The sequence below is a fragment of the Lynx rufus genome, unplaced genomic scaffold (genome assembly GCF_022079265.1).
Source record: "Lynx rufus isolate CCGP_SWC_20201006 ecotype Redwood Valley unplaced genomic scaffold, mLynRuf1.p SCAF_38, whole genome shotgun sequence".
Classification (NCBI taxonomy): domain Eukaryota; kingdom Metazoa; phylum Chordata; class Mammalia; order Carnivora; family Felidae; genus Lynx; species Lynx rufus.
The window spans coordinates 1,465,940-1,487,461 of NW_025814854.1; the positions used below are offsets into that span (position 1 = coordinate 1,465,940).

At 46.0% G+C, this 21,522-nt stretch overlaps 1 protein-coding gene and 2 long non-coding RNA genes across 8 annotated transcripts in view; all 3 read right to left on the minus strand.

Annotated features, from left to right (window-relative positions):
• Positions 1-1,912: 1,912 nt before the first annotated feature.
• On the minus strand, positions 1,913-3,956 carry LOC124522624 (uncharacterized). The gene is made up of 2 exons (XR_006964816.1): positions 3,703-3,956; positions 1,913-3,583 (listed from the first exon to the last, which is right to left on the minus strand). It is a non-coding gene; the product is annotated as an uncharacterized LOC124522624 (long non-coding RNA).
• A 287-nt stretch (positions 3,957-4,243) lies between these two features.
• Positions 4,244-21,522, minus strand: part of FAM193A (family with sequence similarity 193 member A) — a 163,921-nt gene continuing 146,642 nt past the window's right edge. For all 6 annotated transcript variants that reach the window (XM_047094167.1, XM_047094164.1, XM_047094165.1 and 3 more), the window contains 2 exons: positions 14,203-14,284; positions 4,244-5,009 (listed from right to left, as the gene is read on the minus strand). In XM_047094167.1, the coding sequence (XP_046950123.1) occupies positions 4,916-5,009; positions 14,203-14,284 (176 nt within the window). In that variant the 3' untranslated portion in view covers positions 4,244-4,915. The remainder of the gene's footprint in view (positions 5,010-14,202; positions 14,285-21,522) is intronic.
• LOC124522623 (uncharacterized) lies at positions 9,410-14,001 on the minus strand. Its single transcript, XR_006964815.1, has 2 exons — positions 13,227-14,001; positions 9,410-9,491 (listed from the first exon to the last, which is right to left on the minus strand). It is a non-coding gene; the product is annotated as an uncharacterized LOC124522623 (long non-coding RNA).

Here is a 21,522-nt window from a genome sequence, read left to right on the forward strand (position 1 = left end):
TGGCTGTTTATTCATTTTTGAGAGAGAGAAAGAGAGAGAGAGAGAGAGAGAGAGAGACACCAAGCGCGAGTGGGGGAGGAGCAGAGAGGGGGGGGGGGGGACACAAAATCGGAAGCAGGCTCCAGGCTGTCAGCACAGAGCCCGACATGGGGCTCGAACTCACGAACCATGAGATCATGACCTGAGCCAAAGTCAGGCACTTAACCAACTGAGCCATCCAGGTGCCCCGGAATTGCTTAAAATCTTAAAGAGACAAACACAGAGATGCAGGGAGGAGGCCACGTGAAGACAGACAGAGACTGGGGGTGATGCCTCTGTAAGCCAAGGATTGCCAGTGACCACCAGGAGCTAGGAGGGAGGCATGGAACAGGCGGTTCTTCCAACCTCTGGAAGGAACCAATCCCGCCGATACCCACATTTTGGGTTTATATCCTCCAGGACTGTGAGAGGAGAAGTTTCTGTCATAAGCCACCCAGTTTGTGGCACTGCGTTATGGGAGCCCCAGGAAACTAAAGCATAACTCCATTTGTGATGACATCAAAAACAAAGTGCCTAGGAAAAATTCATCAAAAGTGTGCAAAATCTCTACAATAAAAGCTACAAAATACTGCCGAACTCAAGAACACATAAACGCAGACTGGGAACTCCATGGTCTCAAGATGTCACTTCGTCCCTAACTGACCTACAGACTCAACAGCCTCATCCGTAATTCCAGCAAACTTGTGACAGGTTCACTTTGAATCAGTATTTTGTCGTGGTTGTTCCTCATTTTTCCAGGATTCCAGTTACATGTATGTTGGAATGCTTGACACTGTCCCACCGGCTACTGTTTTCCATTCTCTTTTCTGCTTTCTGGTAGTTTGTGTTCCCGAGGCATCAAGTTCATGGGTATTTTTTCTGAAGCTTCTGATCTGTTAATTCTACCCAGAGTATTTTTCATTGCAGATATTTTTTTCTTTAGAACTTCACTTAGACTTTCATTTAGTGTGGGATATTTTTGTATTCCTTTAGGTTGGACTTTGTTGAGGCAGGCAGTTAAGATACTTAGGATCAGTTTGAGCCTTCCGAGGCCTGCCTTTAGCTTTAGCTTTTACTCTAGGGCTGATTTAACCCCACTGCTAAGATCATAGCCTTCTGACCCTACACCGATGTCTATATCCGAGCATTTCAAGGTCTCTCCACCCTGGCTGGTAGAAACACTGTTGCAGCCAAATGTACTGCTTTCTGGTGATTTTCCCTTGGGTTCCTGGAAGTTTAAGCCACACCTGCAAGACCAGTAGATTGCAGGGGACTCTGAAGCCCTCCCCCCCCCCCCCCCGAGCTCCTTAGATGCAGCCCCTCCTGTTCAGAACCCTGCCCCACAAATTCCAGCTGCCTGGGCCTCCCCACATGCCACTCTTGGCTTACTCTACTCAGCAGGCCTGCTGGGGTGTGGCCATGGGCCTGCCCAGGGCTAGTCCTGGAAGCTGCCTCCAGGCAGGAAGCGGGCACTCAGGGGGCTTACCCCCTCTCGTCCCTTCGGATCAGGAAACATTGCCATGTGCTTCTAGTCCAACATCCAAAACCGTGGTTTAAACTTCCTCGGTTTTACGATCGTGTGGCACGGGGACAGTTTCCATGGCAGTTGTTCCTTCCTGGGTGTGCCACTGGCACACGTTGAGGACTCTTCCTCTTGTCCTATGCTGTCTTCTCTGTGGCAGACGATCTGGAGGGCTCCCAGGGACACACAGTTTCAGGAGTAAGTTCTTAACAGTCCAGAACCGCTTGAATTTTCTCTGTGCAGTTCATTCCCATTCCTCCCCCCCACTCCCCACCCCGCCCCGTACCAGTTACTCTTCCGGTTTAGTAGTGGATCCAAGACAGACAGTGATTGGCTGTCATTGTGAAGACAAAGAACCAGGACTCGAGTTACTTCAATTGTCATTGCGTGTGTGACCGAGAGGTTTTATTTGTGTTTAAAACCGCGACACAGTGTGACATGTGAGGTAAGTTTTTTCTTCTTTAAAAAAACATATTAATGAAATGAAGAAATGTTAATCCTTTTTGGTACCATAATGCTCATTTTGATAATATTTTTTTTAATGGCCTGACTAGGTAGACAAAGTTCAACAAAAGGGCATTTTCACTGTTTCTTTTCTAGCTACTGTTATCTTATTTCATCTCGTGATCATTTATTGTGTAAAGGGAGGGGACACTCCAACGCGATCCGACCCTCGGGCCGAGGCCCCTGTGAAGACAGTAGCACTGGGGCCAGATGTCTCGCAGGCACACCTTGGGCCTTGGTTTCCCCACCAGTAAATGCAATGCCTGGGCAGGACGACGCAGCCTTGCACTGGGGGGCACAGTATCCAGTGTCTTGGCCTGGGCCTGCCTCCACCTGTGTGGGAGGGGCTGAACTAAGGAAGCCCTGCCAGCCTCGACCCTCCACCTTTTCCTACCCCTGGACTGTCCTGGGCCTCCCAGGCCCGAAATCCATCCTCAGTGTTCTGTTCCGGAGAACTGGGAATGGTAAAGAGACAACCCCCACCCCCAACCCCCACTCAGGGAAAGACCCAAAGGAGCGAAAGGGTTGGGCCTTGTGTGGAACGTGGGAAGGGCATTCTCCCGATTTCAAGCAGAAAGGCCGGAATGTGGCCTAGGCGGCTGGCCCGTGTGTGAGGGGGGCAGGGGTGTGGCAGGGGGGCAGGTGGGGCCAACTTAGGTGGAGACATGGGTGTGTGTGGACACTGTGTCGGGGTGCCCAGGGGTCCCCCTCACCACTCCTGGCCCCGACAAGGCCCTGCTCACGTCACAGGTAGGACCCTTCGGCCACTGTGGCCCCCAGGACAGACGAAAGCTGCGGCCCACAGGTGGGACTGCTTCCAACTCTTGAGAAGGATGGGGTGGGGCACGGGCAGGGTCTCAGGGGTGGGCCTGGGCGGGCAGGGTCCCCAGATGGCAGGGTCCAGGTTTGCAGGCTCCCCGGGACCCTCCCCAGCATTTGCCCAGCCAGCCCGGCTACCCTCACGCTCACCGGGAAGGGACGAGGCCTGGGCCTGGGAGTCCCGGAGGCACATCAGGGCCTTTTGAGGACATGGCTCCTGTGGTCACCACCCATCCTGCTCCTCGATCTGCTGGGTCATCCCAGGAGCAGAGATACGCTGTCCTTCCTCCCACCTAGAAAAACAAAAGCACAACAAGCCAGCCAGCTTTTTGTCCCCCTGCTCGTCTTGCTGCCACCCCGTCTCCTAGTCCCAGGACCTGCTCTTCCCACCCTGTTTTCCCGCAAACCAGCTCCCACGGGGTTGTGGTGGGAGCCCAGGGCCAGCTCTTGGACCTCACCTCGGCCACAGCAGCCCTGCCGTGCCATGCTCCTGCCACCTGTGATACTGGATCTGCGGACAGCCCCCCGCCCGACCTGTCCACGCTTGTTCCTGGGGGGCCTTCTGCCCACGAGCAGCGATCCCCAGCGCCAGACATCTCACCTGGGCTTCTGATGAGCACCCCAGACTTGACCCCGTCCCGCCCAGGGCTCAGAGCAGAGCCTCAGGAGTCCCTCTTGGCCTCTGCTCTGTCCCACCTGCAGGCCGTCCGTCCAGAAGTCCTGTGGATGGAGCCGTCAGAGTATCTCCAGAGGCTGCCTCCCCCTCCCCGTCTCCACACAGAAATGGGGCCCTCATTGCTCCCCCTTCATTCAGGGACGGGCCACACACGCAGGTTTACCAAGAGTGGGGAGCAGTGGGGCTCTGGTAGCTCCGGGAAATGGGTGGGAACAGGATGGCGGCTCCACCGGAGACTCCCACAAACTGCCTGGAGAGATCTCAGGAGAAAGGAACCAAGGCAGAATTCCCCTTTTCATCCGAAATCCTGCTCATGTTGTTCCTTATGTATACCCAATTTAACGCTTGTGACTTTTCAGTTTACTCCCTGAAGGCTGGATGGGCACGTGCCCATTAGGCCGTGTGCAGTCCCAGCCCACCGGTCCCGCCCCCCCCCCCAACCTTGCTGTGCCTCCCCTGCCCCGCAGCCTAGAATGCGGTGTCCCCTCTTCAGCCTGCACCCCACGGCTGCTTCTTGGTGCCCCCACTGCTCTCACACCAGACCCTCAGAGTCATCCGGCTGGGCTCTGTCCTGGGCACACGGAAGGGCCCAGATACACCACTGCAGGGAGGATGGGGGGTGGGGAGGTCCACCCGCTTGCCCCACACCCTGCCCCCACCCCCGCCGCCCTATGGGCCCCAGCAGAAAGCAACCAGACGAGGTCTTCTGCTGTACTAATGTATTCCATCTTTCAAAAAGAAAGACATGATTTTAATATTACTTAACAATATGTTAAAAAAGTAGCCAGGCAGGCCTCCGTGTTAATACAGTCGTACACTCTCTAACAGACTTGATGGTGTGAGTACTGGGTGGGGTTTTGTTTTTGAACTTTCTCATTCTGCAAGGGATCTTACACAAGCTGGCTACAAGTCAGGGGGATCAGACACAAACAGCGCAACGTGTACACTCTTAAACAGTAGATTGTGGAGGAGAACGGAAGAGCGCCTGCCCGCCCAGCCCGCCTCGGGTGGGACGCAGGGCACACGAGAGCTGAGTGACGGCAGTGCCCCGGCGGGGACAGATGACAGGACAGGGCGAGATGCAGAGGCAACGAGCCACGTGGATGACGGAACGCGTCTCTGGCCACGGCCCAGGCTCTGAGGCCGCGTGGTGGGAAACTGGCGGGAGCCACTGTTCCAATCCGACAGCACAGCGCTGTGGTCGAAGCCTCGCTCACAGACTACACGCACACGAGCTACCAACGCGGGCCGAGCAGCGAGTTCTCGGTCTGGGGGTGGTCTGGGGTGCGGTGGCCCACCCGGCACAGCCCTGGGCAAGCACAGCAGCTCCGAGGCCTGGCCCACCTCCTGCGCGTCCCTCTCCAGGCGGTCCTCACTCAGTGGGCGGCAAAAGTGGCCTTTTTCAAGCTAAAATTGGACCAGTTGATGGACAGTCTTTGTCGGGTCTGTCTAGCCGAATCCAAACAGAATCTGTGGAGACAAAGAGCCAAACGGTCACGGAAGGAAACGGCCCACGTCCTCGCTGTGGTTGGCAAAGCCCAGTGTCCTCCGGAGAGGGGGAGTGTGGGGAGAGGGGTCAGAGTAGGGAAGGGCCCTCAGGAGGGAGTCCCCCACTTCAGGACACTGGCCAGCGCCCTCAGTGTCCTCCGGTTTCCCGTGTCCTTCTTCTCCAACTTGTCCCCCAGGGAAGCTGCTGCCCAAGGAAAGTTTCTGATGAGCCTGAGTCAGTGAAGGTGGCTCTGCCAACGGCCACCACCCTGCCTCTGTCACCTGTTAAGTCACAGAGATCCCCCCCCCCCCCCATCGTCCTCACTTATCCACGAACACACGGGGAAGCGCGATGTGGGAGGAATGGGACTTTTCATGGCCAGACTCGGCCCCACTGCTGCCTGCACTGCCCACCCAGCACTCAGGGCCGCAGCGGGCACAGAGGAGCACCTGCGGCCTCAGGCGCCAGCCTCCGGCCCCGGGCTCCAGCTCTGGGTCACACGCTGCATGCCAAACAGGGCTTGGAAAAGACCACACTTTGCCACCTGCTTCCCAGGCGACAGTGGCCGATTCTGTATTAAACGAAGAACAATTTCTTTCAAAAGCCTTTACTTGGCATAATTTCTGAAGTTTTCACCTTTCCAGCTCTCATTTGGGTAGCAGAAATTTGAATTAAGCCTGAAAATGGTTACTGCTGTCTCACCACTGGAAGTGGAAGTGTGTTGGTTTACACAGTGGTTAAACCGACCAACCTCAATTTCTTGTGCAGCTCGCCCGGCAGTCTGTGTCCAGGTAGAAGGGTCGTACCCCCCCCCCCCGCCCTGAACCTCACTTCTCTTTCCCCGGCCAAGCTGGTCAAACCCCGAGACCAGCAATGTTACCTTCTGCACCTTCCGGAAGCTCTCCCTTCTGCTTCTACTATCTCCCTTCTCCCGCAGCCGCTCCCAGCGGCTCCCCCTGGCACATGTGTGCCCCATACATCTCCAAGAGCAGTGACTTGGACGCTTACAAGGGTCACGCACGGCCCCGCTGCAAGCCACTCCACAAAGAGCTCCAACCCAACGGAAGCAAGGCCTCTGACGGGCTCTCAGGGCACAGGACACACAGCCCAAGCTGCTCCTTGGGGCCCCCAGGCCCAGAGTCCCCTGGCTCTGCCGAGCCCTCTCCACACACCCGGCTCCCCTGCACCTTATGCTCTGATACCACCTCCCCATCGGGCCTCCGTGCTGTCAGCAGTGGACTGTGTCACACGTACAGAACACGTGTGCACAGGTAACCATGACACGAAAGCCTGGGTGACCACACCCCCAACCCAGGGGGAGAAGCCCAACACCACCAACCCGACAGCACCTTGCTATCCTCTCCCAGGAGGCAGCCCTGCCATAGGTGATAATCAGCCCCAGGTCTTATGGTTCCTCAGCAGTATTTCATGTGCTGATTCATGGACTTCCAGAAACAGAACCATACTATTATTTTTTTCTTACTGCTTTCTTTCAACATTATGTTGTGCAATTCCTCCACGAAGCCACACTTTGTTATTTTCAAGGCCGTAAGAGCAGACCACGGGGAACAGACAAGTGGACGCCGTGCTCACGTGGTTCGGCCTGGGCTGAGCACATGCGCACCCATGTGGGGCAGGCAGTGGGGCTCCGTGAAACGTACCACTTCCACTCTACCCGATTCCACCAAACCCTTTCCCACAGTTGCTGGAGCCCCTCTGCACTCCCAGAAGCGGTGGGCAGAGCCGCTGCTCCTCTGTGCCCAGCTCCCGCTCAGGCTAAAGACCTGGCCGGTTTACTGGTCACTTTTCTGTACCGCCGATCATTTTGTTTGCCCATTTGTCAACAGGTTTGTCTTTTTCTGTTTTATAATGTTTCTTTTTTATATTTTGATACTAATCCTTTGTGATGTGCTACAAATACTATTTCTTCACTTTCTTAAAAAAAACTGTTGATTTTAATGTTGTTTAATTTATCAATCTTTTATGGTTCTTTTTTTTTTTTTGAGGTTTTTTTTTTTGTTTTTTTTTTTTTTAGCATTTATTTTTGAAAGACAGAGACAGAGCATGAGCAGGGACGGGGCAGAGAGAGAGGGAGACACAGAATCTGAAGCAGGCTCCAGGCTCCAGGCTCCAAGTTGTCAGCACAGAGCCCGACGCGGGGCTCGAACTCACAGACCGCGAGACCATGACCTGAGCCGAAGTCGGACACTCAACTGACTGAGTGCCACCCAGGCGCCCCTATGGTTGTTGTTTCTAAGAAATCTTTCCCTACTCTGAGGTCAAAAATATATTCACCTATATTCCCAATTAAAAGGCTTACTTTTGACATTTAGAATCTCAACTCATCTAAAGCTGACCTTTGAGTATGGTGTGAGCTAAGTATTCAAATTTAAATGTCACAGCCCCATTTATGAACACACCTTCATTTGTTATAAACCAAAGCTCTGTGTTTGTATAGCCTATTTCTGGGCTCCACGATATTCTACACGAATATCATGATGTTTTAATAATCATGACTTTCTAAGTCTTTAAAATGGGCAAGAAAATGAGCATCATTATCAATCCTTTATAAGGTTTTTTTGTTTTGTTTTGTTTTTGTTTCTTATAAATGTAATACACATAAGGAAGAATAAATGAAACAGACATGCACTATAAAGAAAAATTATAAGGCAAACACTGTGGATCACGAGAATCAAGCCCTGGGACGCTGCCAGTACCCAGGCAACCCCACCCAGCACCTGCTTCAGCCACAGCTGGGCCCCGCCCTGCTCCAAGTAATCACTATTCTGGCTTTTTGTCAATAATTTCCTTGCTTTTCTTTATAGTCTTAACATCTATGTGTAGTATTCCCGAACAATATACTCTCCCCTCAATTCAGACAGAACATCTCCAGGAAATCCCCAATTTTCCTGTGTCCCTTTGTTGTCTGTCATCTCCTTGGCTCCCTGGCCCTAGGCAAACGGCGATCTGTTGTCTGTCACTACAGATGAACCTTATTTTCTGGAATCTCATGTAGATGGAACTTCACAGGATGCGCTCCTTAGTCCACTAAGTACACTGCTTCTCAGATCCATCTATGGTGTTTCATCAGGAGGTTGCTTCTCATTGCTGAGTGGCGTCCACCAGATGGACAGAGCATGGTTTATCTGTTCATCTGCTGTGGACATCTGGGTTGTCCCCCGTTTCTGGCTATTACAAATAAAACTTCTAGAAACATTCATGTGTAGGTCTTTGTGTGGATACACTCTTGTTTCTCTTGGGCAGACAGCCAGGAGTGGAGCTGCTGGACTGATTGGTGGGTATATTAAAAAGATGTACTTCAGGGGCGCCTGGGTGGCGCAGTTGGTTAAGCGTCCGACTTCAGCCAGGTCACGATCTAGCGGTCTGTGAGTTCGAGCCCCGCGTCAGGCTCTGGGCTGATGGCTCAGAGCCTGGAGCCTGTTTCCGATTCTGTGTCTCCCTCTCTCTCTGCCCCTCCCCTGTTCATGCTCTGTCTCTCTCTGTCCCAAAAATAAATAAACGTTTGAAAAAAAAAAAAATTAAAAAAAAAAAAAAAGATGTACTTCAGTTGTGTCTCAATTGAACTTTATACAAACAGGGTATTATATACATTCTCGTGTTCTGCCTTTTGTTGACTATTCAGTTTGTAAGATCCATGTTGCAGACTGCTCTAGTTCACTCCTTTTTGCTGCTGTATAGCATTTCATTGTGTGACTGCAAGCACGATATATCCATCCTAACATGTTTTAAAAACGCTAAATTTTATAAAATTCTTCTTGGTTTTAAAATCTACAGATAAATTTTGGGAAACACGACAGCTTTATGATACTGACTTTTCCTGTCAATGAATATAGGATCTGGGTCTTCAGTGTTCTTCAGTCACGTTTCAAAGTCTTCTATGCATAAGTCCTGTGCAACTTTTGTTAGGTTTATTCATGGACATTGCACAGATTCTGGTGCTATTATAGATGCTGTCTTTATTTAAATTACATCTTCAAATTATGGATGCTGTAGAGAAATGTAACTTCTGTACACTGATCCTTACTAAATTCTTCTGTAATCCCCTTTGTAGACCCTTAGATCATCTGTAAAATGGAATTTTATTTCCTCCTTTCCACTCCTTAAGCGTTTAATTTCTTTTCTTCTCTTATTCTGCTGTCTAGGAATTATAATTTAAGGTTGAACAGAAGTGGAAACAGAGCACCTCTGTGTTGCACGCGCTTCCATGTTTCCCATTTCAGAAAACGTTCCATGTGAATTTCTTTTCTCTCTCTTCTTTTGGTAAATCTTTTCAGGTTAAGGATATTTCCTTCTATTGCTAGTTTACCATTTTTCTTCTTCTTCTTCCTCCTCCTCCTCCTCCTCTTCCTCCTCCTCCTCCTCTTCTTCTTCTTCTTCTTCTTCTTCTTCTTCTTCTTCTCTTTAACAGAGTGCTAAGATTTTATCAAGTGTTTTTTCTGAACCTATGGAATGATCATATGGTTCTTCGTTAATGTATCAGTTTAGCAAATCGCATTTGTGGATTTCCTAATATTAAATACTCCTTGAATTCATCCCTGGGGTACATCTGTTTGGTCGTATATTGCTTCCTAAAATACTGTTGGATTTGAACTTTTTCTTGATGTGAACTTTTTCTTGATGATTTTACATCTAATATTCATGACTGAAAGAGATCTGTAATTTTTCATGTTTTCTGTATTGCTTTTTAGCAGATTTTGGTATAAAATTCTTCCTTCTCTCATAAAATGAGGTGGGGAGTCCTGTGTTGTTTCCATTCTCTGGTAGAATCAGTATAAGCTTGGATAATCTGTTTGAGGTTTTGGGAGAATTCTCTGCAAAACCGTCAGAATATAGTTTTCTCACTGGGAAGACTTATAACTGCTTTGATTTCTTTGATGGTTACTGGATCATTCAAGCTATTTATTGGGTTGATTTCGTACCTAAGTTTTAAAATTAATCATGCAGTTGTTCCCAGTGTCCTCTTGTATCTTAATTACTGCAGCACCTGTAGTTATTAATTATGCCATCCTTTCCATTTACATGTTCATGAAATTAAAAAAACCCTCTTTATTATGTAAGATTTAGACCCACACAAAATCGAATGCAGTGAAATGGACACAGCCATGGTCCAACTTTGATAATCACTGACATCCTGGTTCCTTTCCATCTAATTACTATATTCTTTTGTGTCTTTTTTTGTTTTTCCGATTTTTCTTGACCAGTCTCTCAAAAGTTTATTTATGTAGTTAATATTTGTAGAGTCAAATTTTGGCTTTGTTGATCTTCTCTGTATTTGTTTTTTATTTCGTTATTTTTCTTTTATGTATTATCTCCTTTTACTTTCTTTGGATTTGGTTGTTCTTTCCCTAATTTCTCAAATGAAATCCCAAGTCATTATTTTCAGTTTTAAAAACTCACTTGGCAGCATTCAAGGCTTCACTGAAAGAGCAAACTTTTTCCACATCCTTCAGGTTTTCATATGCGTTTTCCCCATCTTTTAGCTCCGTGTATTTAAAATGTCTTACTGTGGTTTCTTATTTATTAACCCATGAGTTATTTACATGTATATACTTTCAGATTTCCAAATATTAAGGGACTTAAAATTTTACTTGTTGCACATTTCCTACTTAAACATGTTACGGGCAGAGAACACAAATTATGCATATTCATTCTCTGAAACCTCTGAGCCCTGCTTTCCATGGCCCCGCAAGTGTTCTGCTTCTGTGAACGTTCCCTGTGTGCGTAAGAACACAGACCCCGGTTTCTGGACACAGTTTCATCTGTGCTCATTAGACTCAGCTTGCTGGCCAAGCTCTGCTGATCCCCCACATCCTTGTGGGTGCTTGCACTGCTCAAGCGAGCAGCCACACAGAAAAAGAGTCTGAGATGTCCTACAAGAAGAGTGGATTAGATTCTCCGTGCAGCCCAAAACAATTTTCCTTTTTGTGTTTTGAAGCTATTTCATTAAGTACTTAGTTTAAAATTTCTATGTCTTCCTCACACACTGAACCTTTTATTACTGTATAGCAACCTTCATCTGTCCCTTATATTAAAACATTCTGTCTGATAATAACATAACTATACAGGGGCGCCTGGGTGGTTCAGTCAGTTAGGCGTCTGACTTCAGCTCAGGTCATGATCTCATAGCTCGTGGGTTTGAGCCCCACGTCGGGCCCTGTCCTGACAGCTCAGAGCCTGGAACCTGCTTTAGATTCTGTGTCTCCCTCTCTCTCTCTGCCCAACCCCTGCTTGCTGTCTCTCAAAACTGAATAAACATTAAATTTAAAAATAAAATAAGCAAATAAATAACATAACTATACAGTAGCTTCCTTTTCCCTCTTTATTTCCACCTTTCTATTCATCGTTTTAGGTATGTTCAGTACGTTCTCGTAAATGGTACGTGTATGTGTGTGTGCGTGCATGTGTGTAAGTATGTATATGTGTATTTAAAATTATTAACACAATCTGACAAACTTTTTATCTATAATGGTTGCTGGTAAAACTGAACTTGTGTCTCTCGTGTTTTTAAAATTTGTTTACTGTACCTTCTTTACATTTGTTTTTTCTGAGTTTTGATTTTTTTTTTCCTTCTATAGATTAGCAATTTATACAGCCTATTTCTATTCTTTTAAGGACTGCTTGTGAAACTGTATCACCTTCACCTCAGAGTTTCAATATTAAATCCTTAGCTGTTGGGGCACCTGGGGGCTCAGTTGGTAAGCGTCCGACTTTGGCTCAGGTCATGATCTCACGGTTCCTGAGTTCGAGCCCTGCCTTGGGTTCTGTGCCGACAGCTCAGAGCCTGGAGCCTGCTTCCGATTCTGTGTCTCCCTCTCTCTCTGCCCCTCCCCCACTCACACTCTGTCTCTCTCTCACAAATAAATAAACATTAAAAAAAAACCTGGAATACTTAACTGCTAAATACCTGAATGATAAAAGAACCTGAGGATACTCAGCTCTACTTTACACGAATTCACAAGCTACTGTTCAATACGGTGGTTCTTTCAGACATAATGTCAACTGGCTATTAGTACTATCTTGTTACAAAGAAAGCATTTTATTTACTGACATTTATCAGGCTGTTTCTCTCTCCTTTCTGCAAATCAGACTTTCTAAGATCAATCTTTTTTCTTGAAGTGTAGATTTTTTTTTTAATGTTTTTATTTATTTTTGAAGGAGAGAGAGAGAGAGAGAGAGAGAGAGAGAGACAGCATGAGCGGGGGAGGAGCAGAGAGAGAGGGAGGAACAGAATTCGAAGCAGGCTGCAGGCTCCAGGCTCCGAGCTGTCAGCACAGAGCTCGACGCAGGGCTCGAATCCAGAAATTGTGAGATCATGACCTGAGCCGAAGCCGGACGCTCAACCGACTGAGCCAACCAGGCGCCCCAGATGTTTTTTTTATACAGATGTTTTTGTAGCAAGTTCCTGTAGTTTTTCTTTTATGTTAAAGACTAGGTTTGTGGGAAACATAGTTATAGACTGACAATTTTCTCCCAGCACTGAAAATATCACTCCATGGTCTTTGGGTTTTACATTTGCTATGTTGAGGAATGCATTTTTATTTGTTTATCCTAATGGTATATGTTGTACTGTTGAATTTGTAGATTTGGATTTCTCATTAGCTCTTCAGAGTCCCCAGGCACCATTTCTCTTTACATACTGCTTTTCTATAGTCCCCATCTTCTCCAAAGGGGGGGGGGGGTCCAGTTAAATGTATATGTTAGACTCCGTCTCTCTCCTCCATGTCTCTTAACCTCTTTTATATTTTCTATTTTCCTTGAATTGTGGTGCATTCGGGGGGTATGTCTGAGATATTTCTTCAAATTCACGAATTCCCTCTTCAGAAGTGTCTAAGCTGTTTATCGTGTACCTATTAAGATCTTGATTTTAATAATTATATTTTTCATTTCTAGAGGTTTGTTTTCCCCAGGTCTTGGGTGTTTGATAATCTCTGTTTATAAGCACATGCATGATTTCAAAAATATATGAGGCCTACAGACCTACCTTGGAAAATTTCCCTCCAAAGTTCTGCTTTTATCCAAGAAAAGTCCCTATTCCATCCCTTGCTCCCCAGAATTTAGCTTCAGGGCAAACTCTCTTACTAATGCAAGTGATTTACCTATAGGTCATTCTGGACTTTGTACAAACACATCTGTACCACTTGAGAATGACAATCCCATTTCTTCCTTCTGATTCTTACCCTTTTTTTTCTTCTTACGTCTTCGCAAACAGAAGTTGTGATGATGGGCATCCTTCTCTTCTTTTTTCTTTTTTAATCTCAAGGGGCAGTTTTTAATGTTTCACTGTCAGTATGGCATTTGTTGTACTTTATGGATACCTTTTATTATGTTAAGGATGTGCCTGTGTAGTCCTACTTAAGAGTTTTTGTAATGAACACATGTCCAACTTGAGCAGATGCTTTATTCCGTCTGCTGAGATACATACACACACATACATAAATTACATAATAAATATAATTCCCAGAAATATTTAGACTTCTTTTCTGTCCTATCCTATCCTGAACAATTAGAATTCAGAGCAAACACACTGCTCCTTGTGTGTGTGTGTGTGTGTGTGTGTGTGTGTGTGTGTGTGGTTACCTGAAACAAAGAAGTTAAAGTACTAACAAAGAAGGAACAAGGAGCTTTAAAATAAAATTTGCTTGCCAAAATTCACAAAGAAGATAAAATACTATCGAACACAGTACTAATAAAGTCTGATGCTCGTCAGGAAAACAGAAAATATCTAAAATGTTACTTTTCTCCTTAAAAGCATGCCATAATGTTTCAGTGTCAGCACACATGAGGGTCACCAGGGATGCTTGTGATCATACAGACGTCAGGTCCCTCCCCAGCGCCTGACCCTGCAGGTGTGGGGAGAGGCCTGTGTGCCCCACTGGTGCAGCTGGTCCGGAGCACGTCGAGAAGCACTGTCCTAAACCAGTCTTCACACAGAAGGGAGGGGAGAAGCAAGCGGGAGTGAGGAGGCCAGTGTGTGTGCTGGGGCTAGGGAGGGACACGTGTGGCAGGCCGTCACAGGGCTGCAATGCTACTGAGGAACCAGGCTCCTTGGCCAGATGACAGAACTTGTGCCCCACACAAGTGGCAACGCCACGGGAGGGTCGTGTGTGGCAGCCGTGAGCCCACGTTACTTCAGACACAAGCCCCCACACTTACCTTTTGAAATACTCCACTTCCCTCTCGGTCTCGTCCATGTCCACGCTGTCTAGGTCGATATCTTTAGGCAGAAAGACATCATCTGTCAAACGGAAGCAACAAGGCAAGTCGCATTACAAGAGAAGAAACCATGTGGCTTTACGCTACTTAACCTTAACAGCTTCGCAAACCGAAAATGTTCTCCAAGATGAGATTTCACAAACAGCCAAAAGAGGGCAGCTGAGTCCCACGTGCTTGTGGACATCCAGGTCCAACCTGGACATCGGGGAACTCACGTGGTTGCGGAGCAAAGCAGCTGTCGCTTCAGGTCCCTCCAGAAGAGGCCCATGTGCTGACACCCAATCCCCAAGGCACCGGTCTTTAATTGACACATCTCCATGATGGGAGAGCCCTTCGGAAGACTCTTGCAAACCCAAGTGCTTGTGAGCCCAGAGGCTGCCCTAAGTCCCTACTGGGGGCAGGAGTGCACTAGTGAATAGAGAAGCTGCCCAGAGGGCAGCATGAAGGGGAGGAAAACGCTGTCCCTCACAGTAAGAGGGCACAATTGTACCCCGGTCCCAGACATCAACCTCTACAGGAAGATGGCTCTCCCAGACACTTGGTTTACATATGCAACATCCCAGAAACATCATCAAAAACTTTTCAGGCTGTTCCAATAAAAATGCAAGGCTGCCTTTTCACTTTGCAGTTAAATCACCCAATCTGAAAACAGTTAGGATAGCAGGGTGGCTAATGATTTGGGACTATTCCATCTCCTGGAATCTCAGCCAGTTTGAGGGTTTCAACTTCTCGCTTCTGCTCTGCCCACCCCATCTGGTACCTGTGGGATGCCGGGCACTTCCTGGGCCCTGTCTGGGCCTCGCGTGGGACCATCAGTGCAGGCACAACAGCCAGCCCCATCAGAGCAGGGTGCAGAGTGTCCGCCTCCCTGCAGACTTTGGCACGGGGCAATTTTTCATAATCTTTAACAAACAGACACACCTTTTCCCCCCTCACTGGGGCACTTCCACAGCAGCACAAGACATGGTTCCCCTGTGTAAGCAGCTAGCACCACTGACGACCTCTGCCACCAGGCAGAGCGCCCTCACATCCGTGAGCTCACAGAAACGGCAAGGAAGAGCTTCCCTGTCGGGACCTGCGTGACCACAGCCCCTCCTGCACAGACAGCCCCCTGCCCCTGCCGGACCCAGGCCCTCCTACTCTCAGCCTTCCTCCTCCGCAACTCCCCCAATCCCTCCTTCCACCTGGATACCGACACCACCAAACCTCCACCCCTGCCCCAGACGGCTTTCCTGAGTTCCACGCTTATAAAGCTACCTCCTGCAAACACACGCCTTCGGGCGTCTGACCCCCAATACAGGCAACAGTGGGTCCCCATACTCTGCTGCAAGCCTGCTCCTTTCCTGACAGTGAGCCTCCCATCCCCCCTTGCCCATACGTCACACTCTCTAGGTGCTGGGCAAGCGCTCTGTGAAAAGTCAGGGACTCCCCCATCTCCATCCACTGCCACTGCTTCAGTGCTGGCCTTCACTAGCCGGCACAGTCATCCTCACAACACGCCCAGTCACAGCTGCCTGGCTTCCACGGCCCAGTCCGTCCCTCCCCAGCCACAAAGACTACTCTGACCAGGGCTCTGTCTGGACATCGAGAAGACCTCACTCGTCTGGCTGCCGACTCAACTCGCTGACGCCCTGTTCAAGGCAACACCGATGTATGAGGAAGAGCAAGATGGGGCAGGAGGGTTTTTCTGTTTGTTAGTTTGTTTGTTTTGTTAAAGTAGGCTTCATGCCCAGTGCAGAGCCCAATAGGGGCTTGAACTCAGGACCCCGGAGGTCAAGACCTGAGCTGAGATCAACAGTAGGAAGCTCAATCAACTGGGCCACCCAGGAGCCCCAGGGGTGTTTACAGATACAATGAAAGTGAAGTCTAAAGGTAGGAACAATCTCTAATCAATAGTCATTCCATTAACAGTTCTAGAAGAGGAACGACCACAAAAGCAGACAGAGCAGGTACATCTGCTAGGAAAGCTGTCTTACTAAAGCAATTTATTTTTTTCCTTTAAAAAAAAATGTTTATTTCATTTGAGAAAAATGTTTATTTCATTTGAGTGCAGCGCTCTCGCAAGCAGGGGGAGGGGCAGAGAGAGAGGAGAGAGAGAGAGAGAGAGAGAGAGACTCCCAAGCTCCGGGTTAATAGCACAGAGCCCGATGAGGGGCTTGATCTCCCAAACCATGAGATGGTGACCTGAGTCGAAATCAAGAGCTGAATGGTTAACCAACTGTGCCACCCAGGTATCCCAATAAAGCAAATTTCTTATATTCTTTTCTTCTGATTAGAACTAATAATCAGTATTGCACATCTTGGTATAAGGGAAAAAAGAGAACCATGACCAGTTTCAGTACCACAAAGACGTTTTTCACAACAAAGCTGTATTAATCAGAGTGGAAAGTATGACCCAAGTATTTCATATCCAGCCAGGCTGTCTGTTCATCATTAAGAGTGCAGGAAATGTTCTGCTTTGCCAAAGCTCAGAGAATTCTGTGCCCCTGACCCTTGCTTGGGGACACGTGCCCAAGAGCAAGCTCCACCCAACCACAAGAGGGCTGGGAAAACCTCACAGGAGGACCAGCACAAGCACGGAATGTAATCAGCTGTGGACCTATGAGTACTGTGTGTCTGACACAGCGGAAATAACGCGGCTGAAACCGGGAAGAGAAGGGACTGCGAAATGGAAAGAATGGGATCGGCTCACAGACTGTTGCCCCGGCAATAAATGGGTGTCTGAGCGCTTCCCGTGGAGCCAGCAGTGGAAGGAAAGCAAGGACGGGGCACTAGACGTGCAGGTGTGGAGGAACGCACTCAGACAAGACTGCCAAGTGTCGTGAAAACCAATGATTTTTTACAAATAAAAGCTAAGGAAACACATCACATAGAAAAAGAAACAGTAAGTATAAAATACACAGAGTAATTATAAACTGTAATCAGAGCCGACACAAAGCACACAGTAATAATACATGGGAATGGGCTTAAACTCACCTGTAGATAAGAGTTTCCATTTGGCTCACAAAGCAAGACTCAGATTTGTGCTACCTAAAATCAGAGAATGAGCTAACACTAAGTGACTCAGAAAGGGGTTAGCACAGAGGGGCCCCGCCAGGTGAATGGAGACAAAACAAGGGCAACGATCACCATCTTAACTAAAGTAGAATCCAAGCCAAAAGCACAAAAACACAACAGAAGGATGTTTTCTCAGGACTAAAAACCACAATTCACTAAGAAGATATTGTAGTTAGCTATTATAGTCATATAATTATATATATAGTTATACAACATGTGTAGTTATTTATAGTGCACCAAATAACACAAACACCACCTCTATAAGGCAAAACTACAAGAAATACAACATAGAAACTCATTAATAATAAATAAGAAAAGACAGGTCAAGAGCACAAGAAACAAGTATGGGATACAGAAGACCTAACCCTTACTGTAACTCATCGATACATGATGGGAGATACATATTCAATTTTCCCCATGATAACAGAAAAAATACACTTTTATCTGAAGTATATATGGAACAGTCACAAAAAAAATACCTGCAAATTCCACAAAACAAAAATATTACAAACAACAAACTCTGATCACAATGCAGAAAACCTAGAAATTATTAAACATACAAAAACAATTCTCCCACCCAAAAACCTAAAAGTCACCTATTACACTACTAGTGAATGAGGGATAAAAACAAAGAAATTACTGAATTTCTTAAAAACAAACAAAAAAACCAAAATGGAAACATTATCAGACTATGAAATATATTTAAAGGAATGATCAGAGAAAAATCTGAAGCACTTAATACTTTGATCAAGACAAATGGTGGAATGAAAACAAATGAACTCAATTCCCAAATCAAAAAGTTGGGAAATAATCAAGAAAATAAAGGAAAGCACAGGAAGAAAATAAAGATAAAAAGCAGAAATTCATGAGGTATTAGAACAACAGTAAACCTATTTAATAAATCAAGAGGCTGGTTAAAAAAAAAAAAAAAAAAAGGTAACAAAACAATTTTTTTTTTAAATAGGCTCCACACCCAATATGGGACTTGAACTCAATGACCCTGACTGAGATCAAGAGTCACATGCTCTACCAACTGAGCCAGCCAGGCGTCCCCAAAATAGACAAACTATTAACTAATGAATGAAACAGAATGGGGAGAAAACATAAATAATGATGAGGAAAATAGCCATTGAAAATAAATTTTTAAAAATAAGGTACTTTGCACACATCTACGTAAATAAGTTGGAAAACCTAGCTGAAAAAATAATTTACTATGTGAATACAGTTTACTAAAATTAACCTCATTAGAAACAGCAATGCCAAATAAACTAATTTCCATTTCTATCTTTCTCAGAAAAGAGACAAAATTATCAAGGACCTAGCCCATAAAAAAGCACCAGGCCCAAAGGGCTGCATAGGAGTTTTTCTCTCAGAACTTGAAAGCTTTGATAGTCTCAATGCAGGGTGAATTGTTCTAGAACACTGAAAATGAAAAACAAACAAGAAACCCTAATTTTTTACATTTCTTTATGAAATATGATACTAGTAGCCAAAGCTAATACAGGAAGCAGGAGAAAAAAAAAGTTACAGACCTGTATCTCTTATCAATATTGGTATGAAAATGCTAACTAAAATCATAGCAAACAGAACCCAAAACTAAAGAATACAATACACTACAAGCAAATGGGCTTCATTCCAGGAATCCAAGCCTGCTTCAACATTAGGAAACCTAATAATATAATAGGTATAAGAAGAAAAATCATATTTATGTCCACAGATTCCAGAAAATCTTTCACCAAATTCAACACCCATTCCTGATTAAAAAAAAACCACTCCATAAAAGTAGGACTCATTGCATATTTTCTCAAAATGGTAAGATATATAAACCTTACCCTAAAGCCAGAATCTGACTTAATGTGGAAACACCAGACATTTCTGTTAAGATTGAGAATGATACAATCAAACCCTGGGAGGGTAAGACTTGGGAAAGTTGGAATAAAGCTTTCTCTATTTGTATATATACGATAGAACAGCTGGAGAACCCTAGAGAATCAACAATAACACTCAAACAATAAAATGATTCCGTAAGACAGAAGACATAAAGTTAATATGCAAAAATCAATAGCTTTTGTGTACACAAACAACCACTCAGAGCAGCACTATCCAACAGAAATATGATGTGAGCCACAAATATAATTTAAGATTTTCTGGTAGCCACAATAACAAAATTAAAAATAGGTAAAATTAATTTTAGTAACATACATTTCGTTCAATTAAAATATAGCCAAAAGACGATCATTTCCACCTGTAATCAGTACAAAAGTTACACTGTTGTATTTTGTATTCATATTCATTCTTTTCATACAAGGCTTTCAAGATCACTGTATGTTTGCACTACAACACCCTCCACTTGGAGCAGCCACATTCCCCGTGCTCAGTGGTGACTGTGACTAGTGGCTAATGCACATAAAGCACAGAGCGAGAAGACATAACGGTGAGGAGTCCCACAATGACACTGCAAACGAGGAAGATCGAATACGTAGTGAGCAAGAAACTCAGTAAGAAATGTGGACAATCTACGAGAGAAATTTCAGAACATTCCTAAAAGCCACAAAAGTGGATGTGAACGAGTGGAGAAACACTCCTACATCTGGAAAGGGCAATCAATTCAGAGAGGCATCAATTCTCCCCTAAACTAATGAATAAATTTAATGCAACTCCAATAAAGATACCAACAAAGCTTTTTTTATGGCCCCAGCACGCGGACACTGAAGTCCACACGGAAGCACAGAGAGGAATAAACAGCCAGGACAATGCTGGAAAACACCTATGAGGAGAGGCCTCACTGAAACACACAGGGCTCCCCAAATAACTAACTCAGTGCGGCAACAGCACACGACAAAGCAAAGCAGAAAAGAACAGAAATTCCAGAGTAGAAATTTAGTGTGGCGCAAAGGAGATGTCCTGAATCACTGGGGCAGGATGAATTTTTTTTTTTTTTAACTAAAAAAAAAAAAAAAAAAAAAAAAAATTAATGTTTATTTTTGAGAGACAGAGCGTGAGAGGGGGAGGGGCAGAGAGAGAGGGAGACACAGAATCCGAAGCTGGGTCCAGGCTCCGAGCTGTCAGCACAGAGCCCGACGTGGGGCTCGAACCCACAAACCATGAGATCATGACCTGAGCCAAAGTCGGATGTTTAACCGGCTGAGCCACCAGGCACCCCAGGACGAATTTTTAATGCCTGATGCTGGGCCAGCAGGCTAACCATTTAAAGAAAGAGCATATACTGGACCCAAGCCTCACAGGATACACAAGAACAAACTCCAATGTACCAGGCACTACGTGAAAAAGGCAGAACCACACAAATGCTACAAGACACAGGCACACCCCTCTTCCACCTTTGTGCTAGAGGGACGCTTTCTGACTGTTATTTAAAATCCAGAGGCAACAGGAGATCAACGAACTGACTATATAAAAGTGACAGAGAACACTTCCGCAAGGCTGAAGACAACCTGTGAACTGGGAGCACGTACGTACCTGCAGTATGTAACACATTAAAAGGCTAGTATGTCTAACGTGAAAAACTCTTATTAAACATGGAAATAAGAAGACCGAAAACCTAATTATAAAGTGAGAAAAAAATAAAGAATAGAAAATTCACAAAAAAGAGACAAACCGCTCTTAAAAACATGACCTCACCGTAATTAGAGAAAAATGGAAATGCAAACCACACTGAGGACCCTCTCAATGCTCCGTCTTCAGGAGTTAAGGCCTATATAATTAGGTCACGGTATTGTACTAGTGTTAATTTCTTAATTTTGATAACTGTGTTGTGGTTTTGTGAGAGAGTATCCTTGTTTCGAGGAAATACACAGTGAAGTATTTATTTATTTATTTATTTATTTATTTAAAAAAAATTTTTTTTTCAACGTTTTTTATTTATTTTTGGGACAGAGAGAGACAGAGCATGAACGGGGGAGGGGCAGAGAGAGAGGGAGACACAGAATCGGAAACAGGCTCCAGGCTCTGAGCCATCAGCCCAGAGCCTGACGCGGGGCTCGAACTCACGGACCACGAGATCGTGACCTGGCTGAAGTCGGACGCTTAACCGACTGCGCCACCCAGGCGCCCCCACAGTGAAGTATTCAAAGGTAAAGGGGCTTCATGTTTGAAATTTCTCTCCTTTGCTTCAGAAAAACAACAGAAGAGGGAAAAAGACAGACAAAGCCAATGTGGTAACACACGGATTTTGGGGAATCAGAG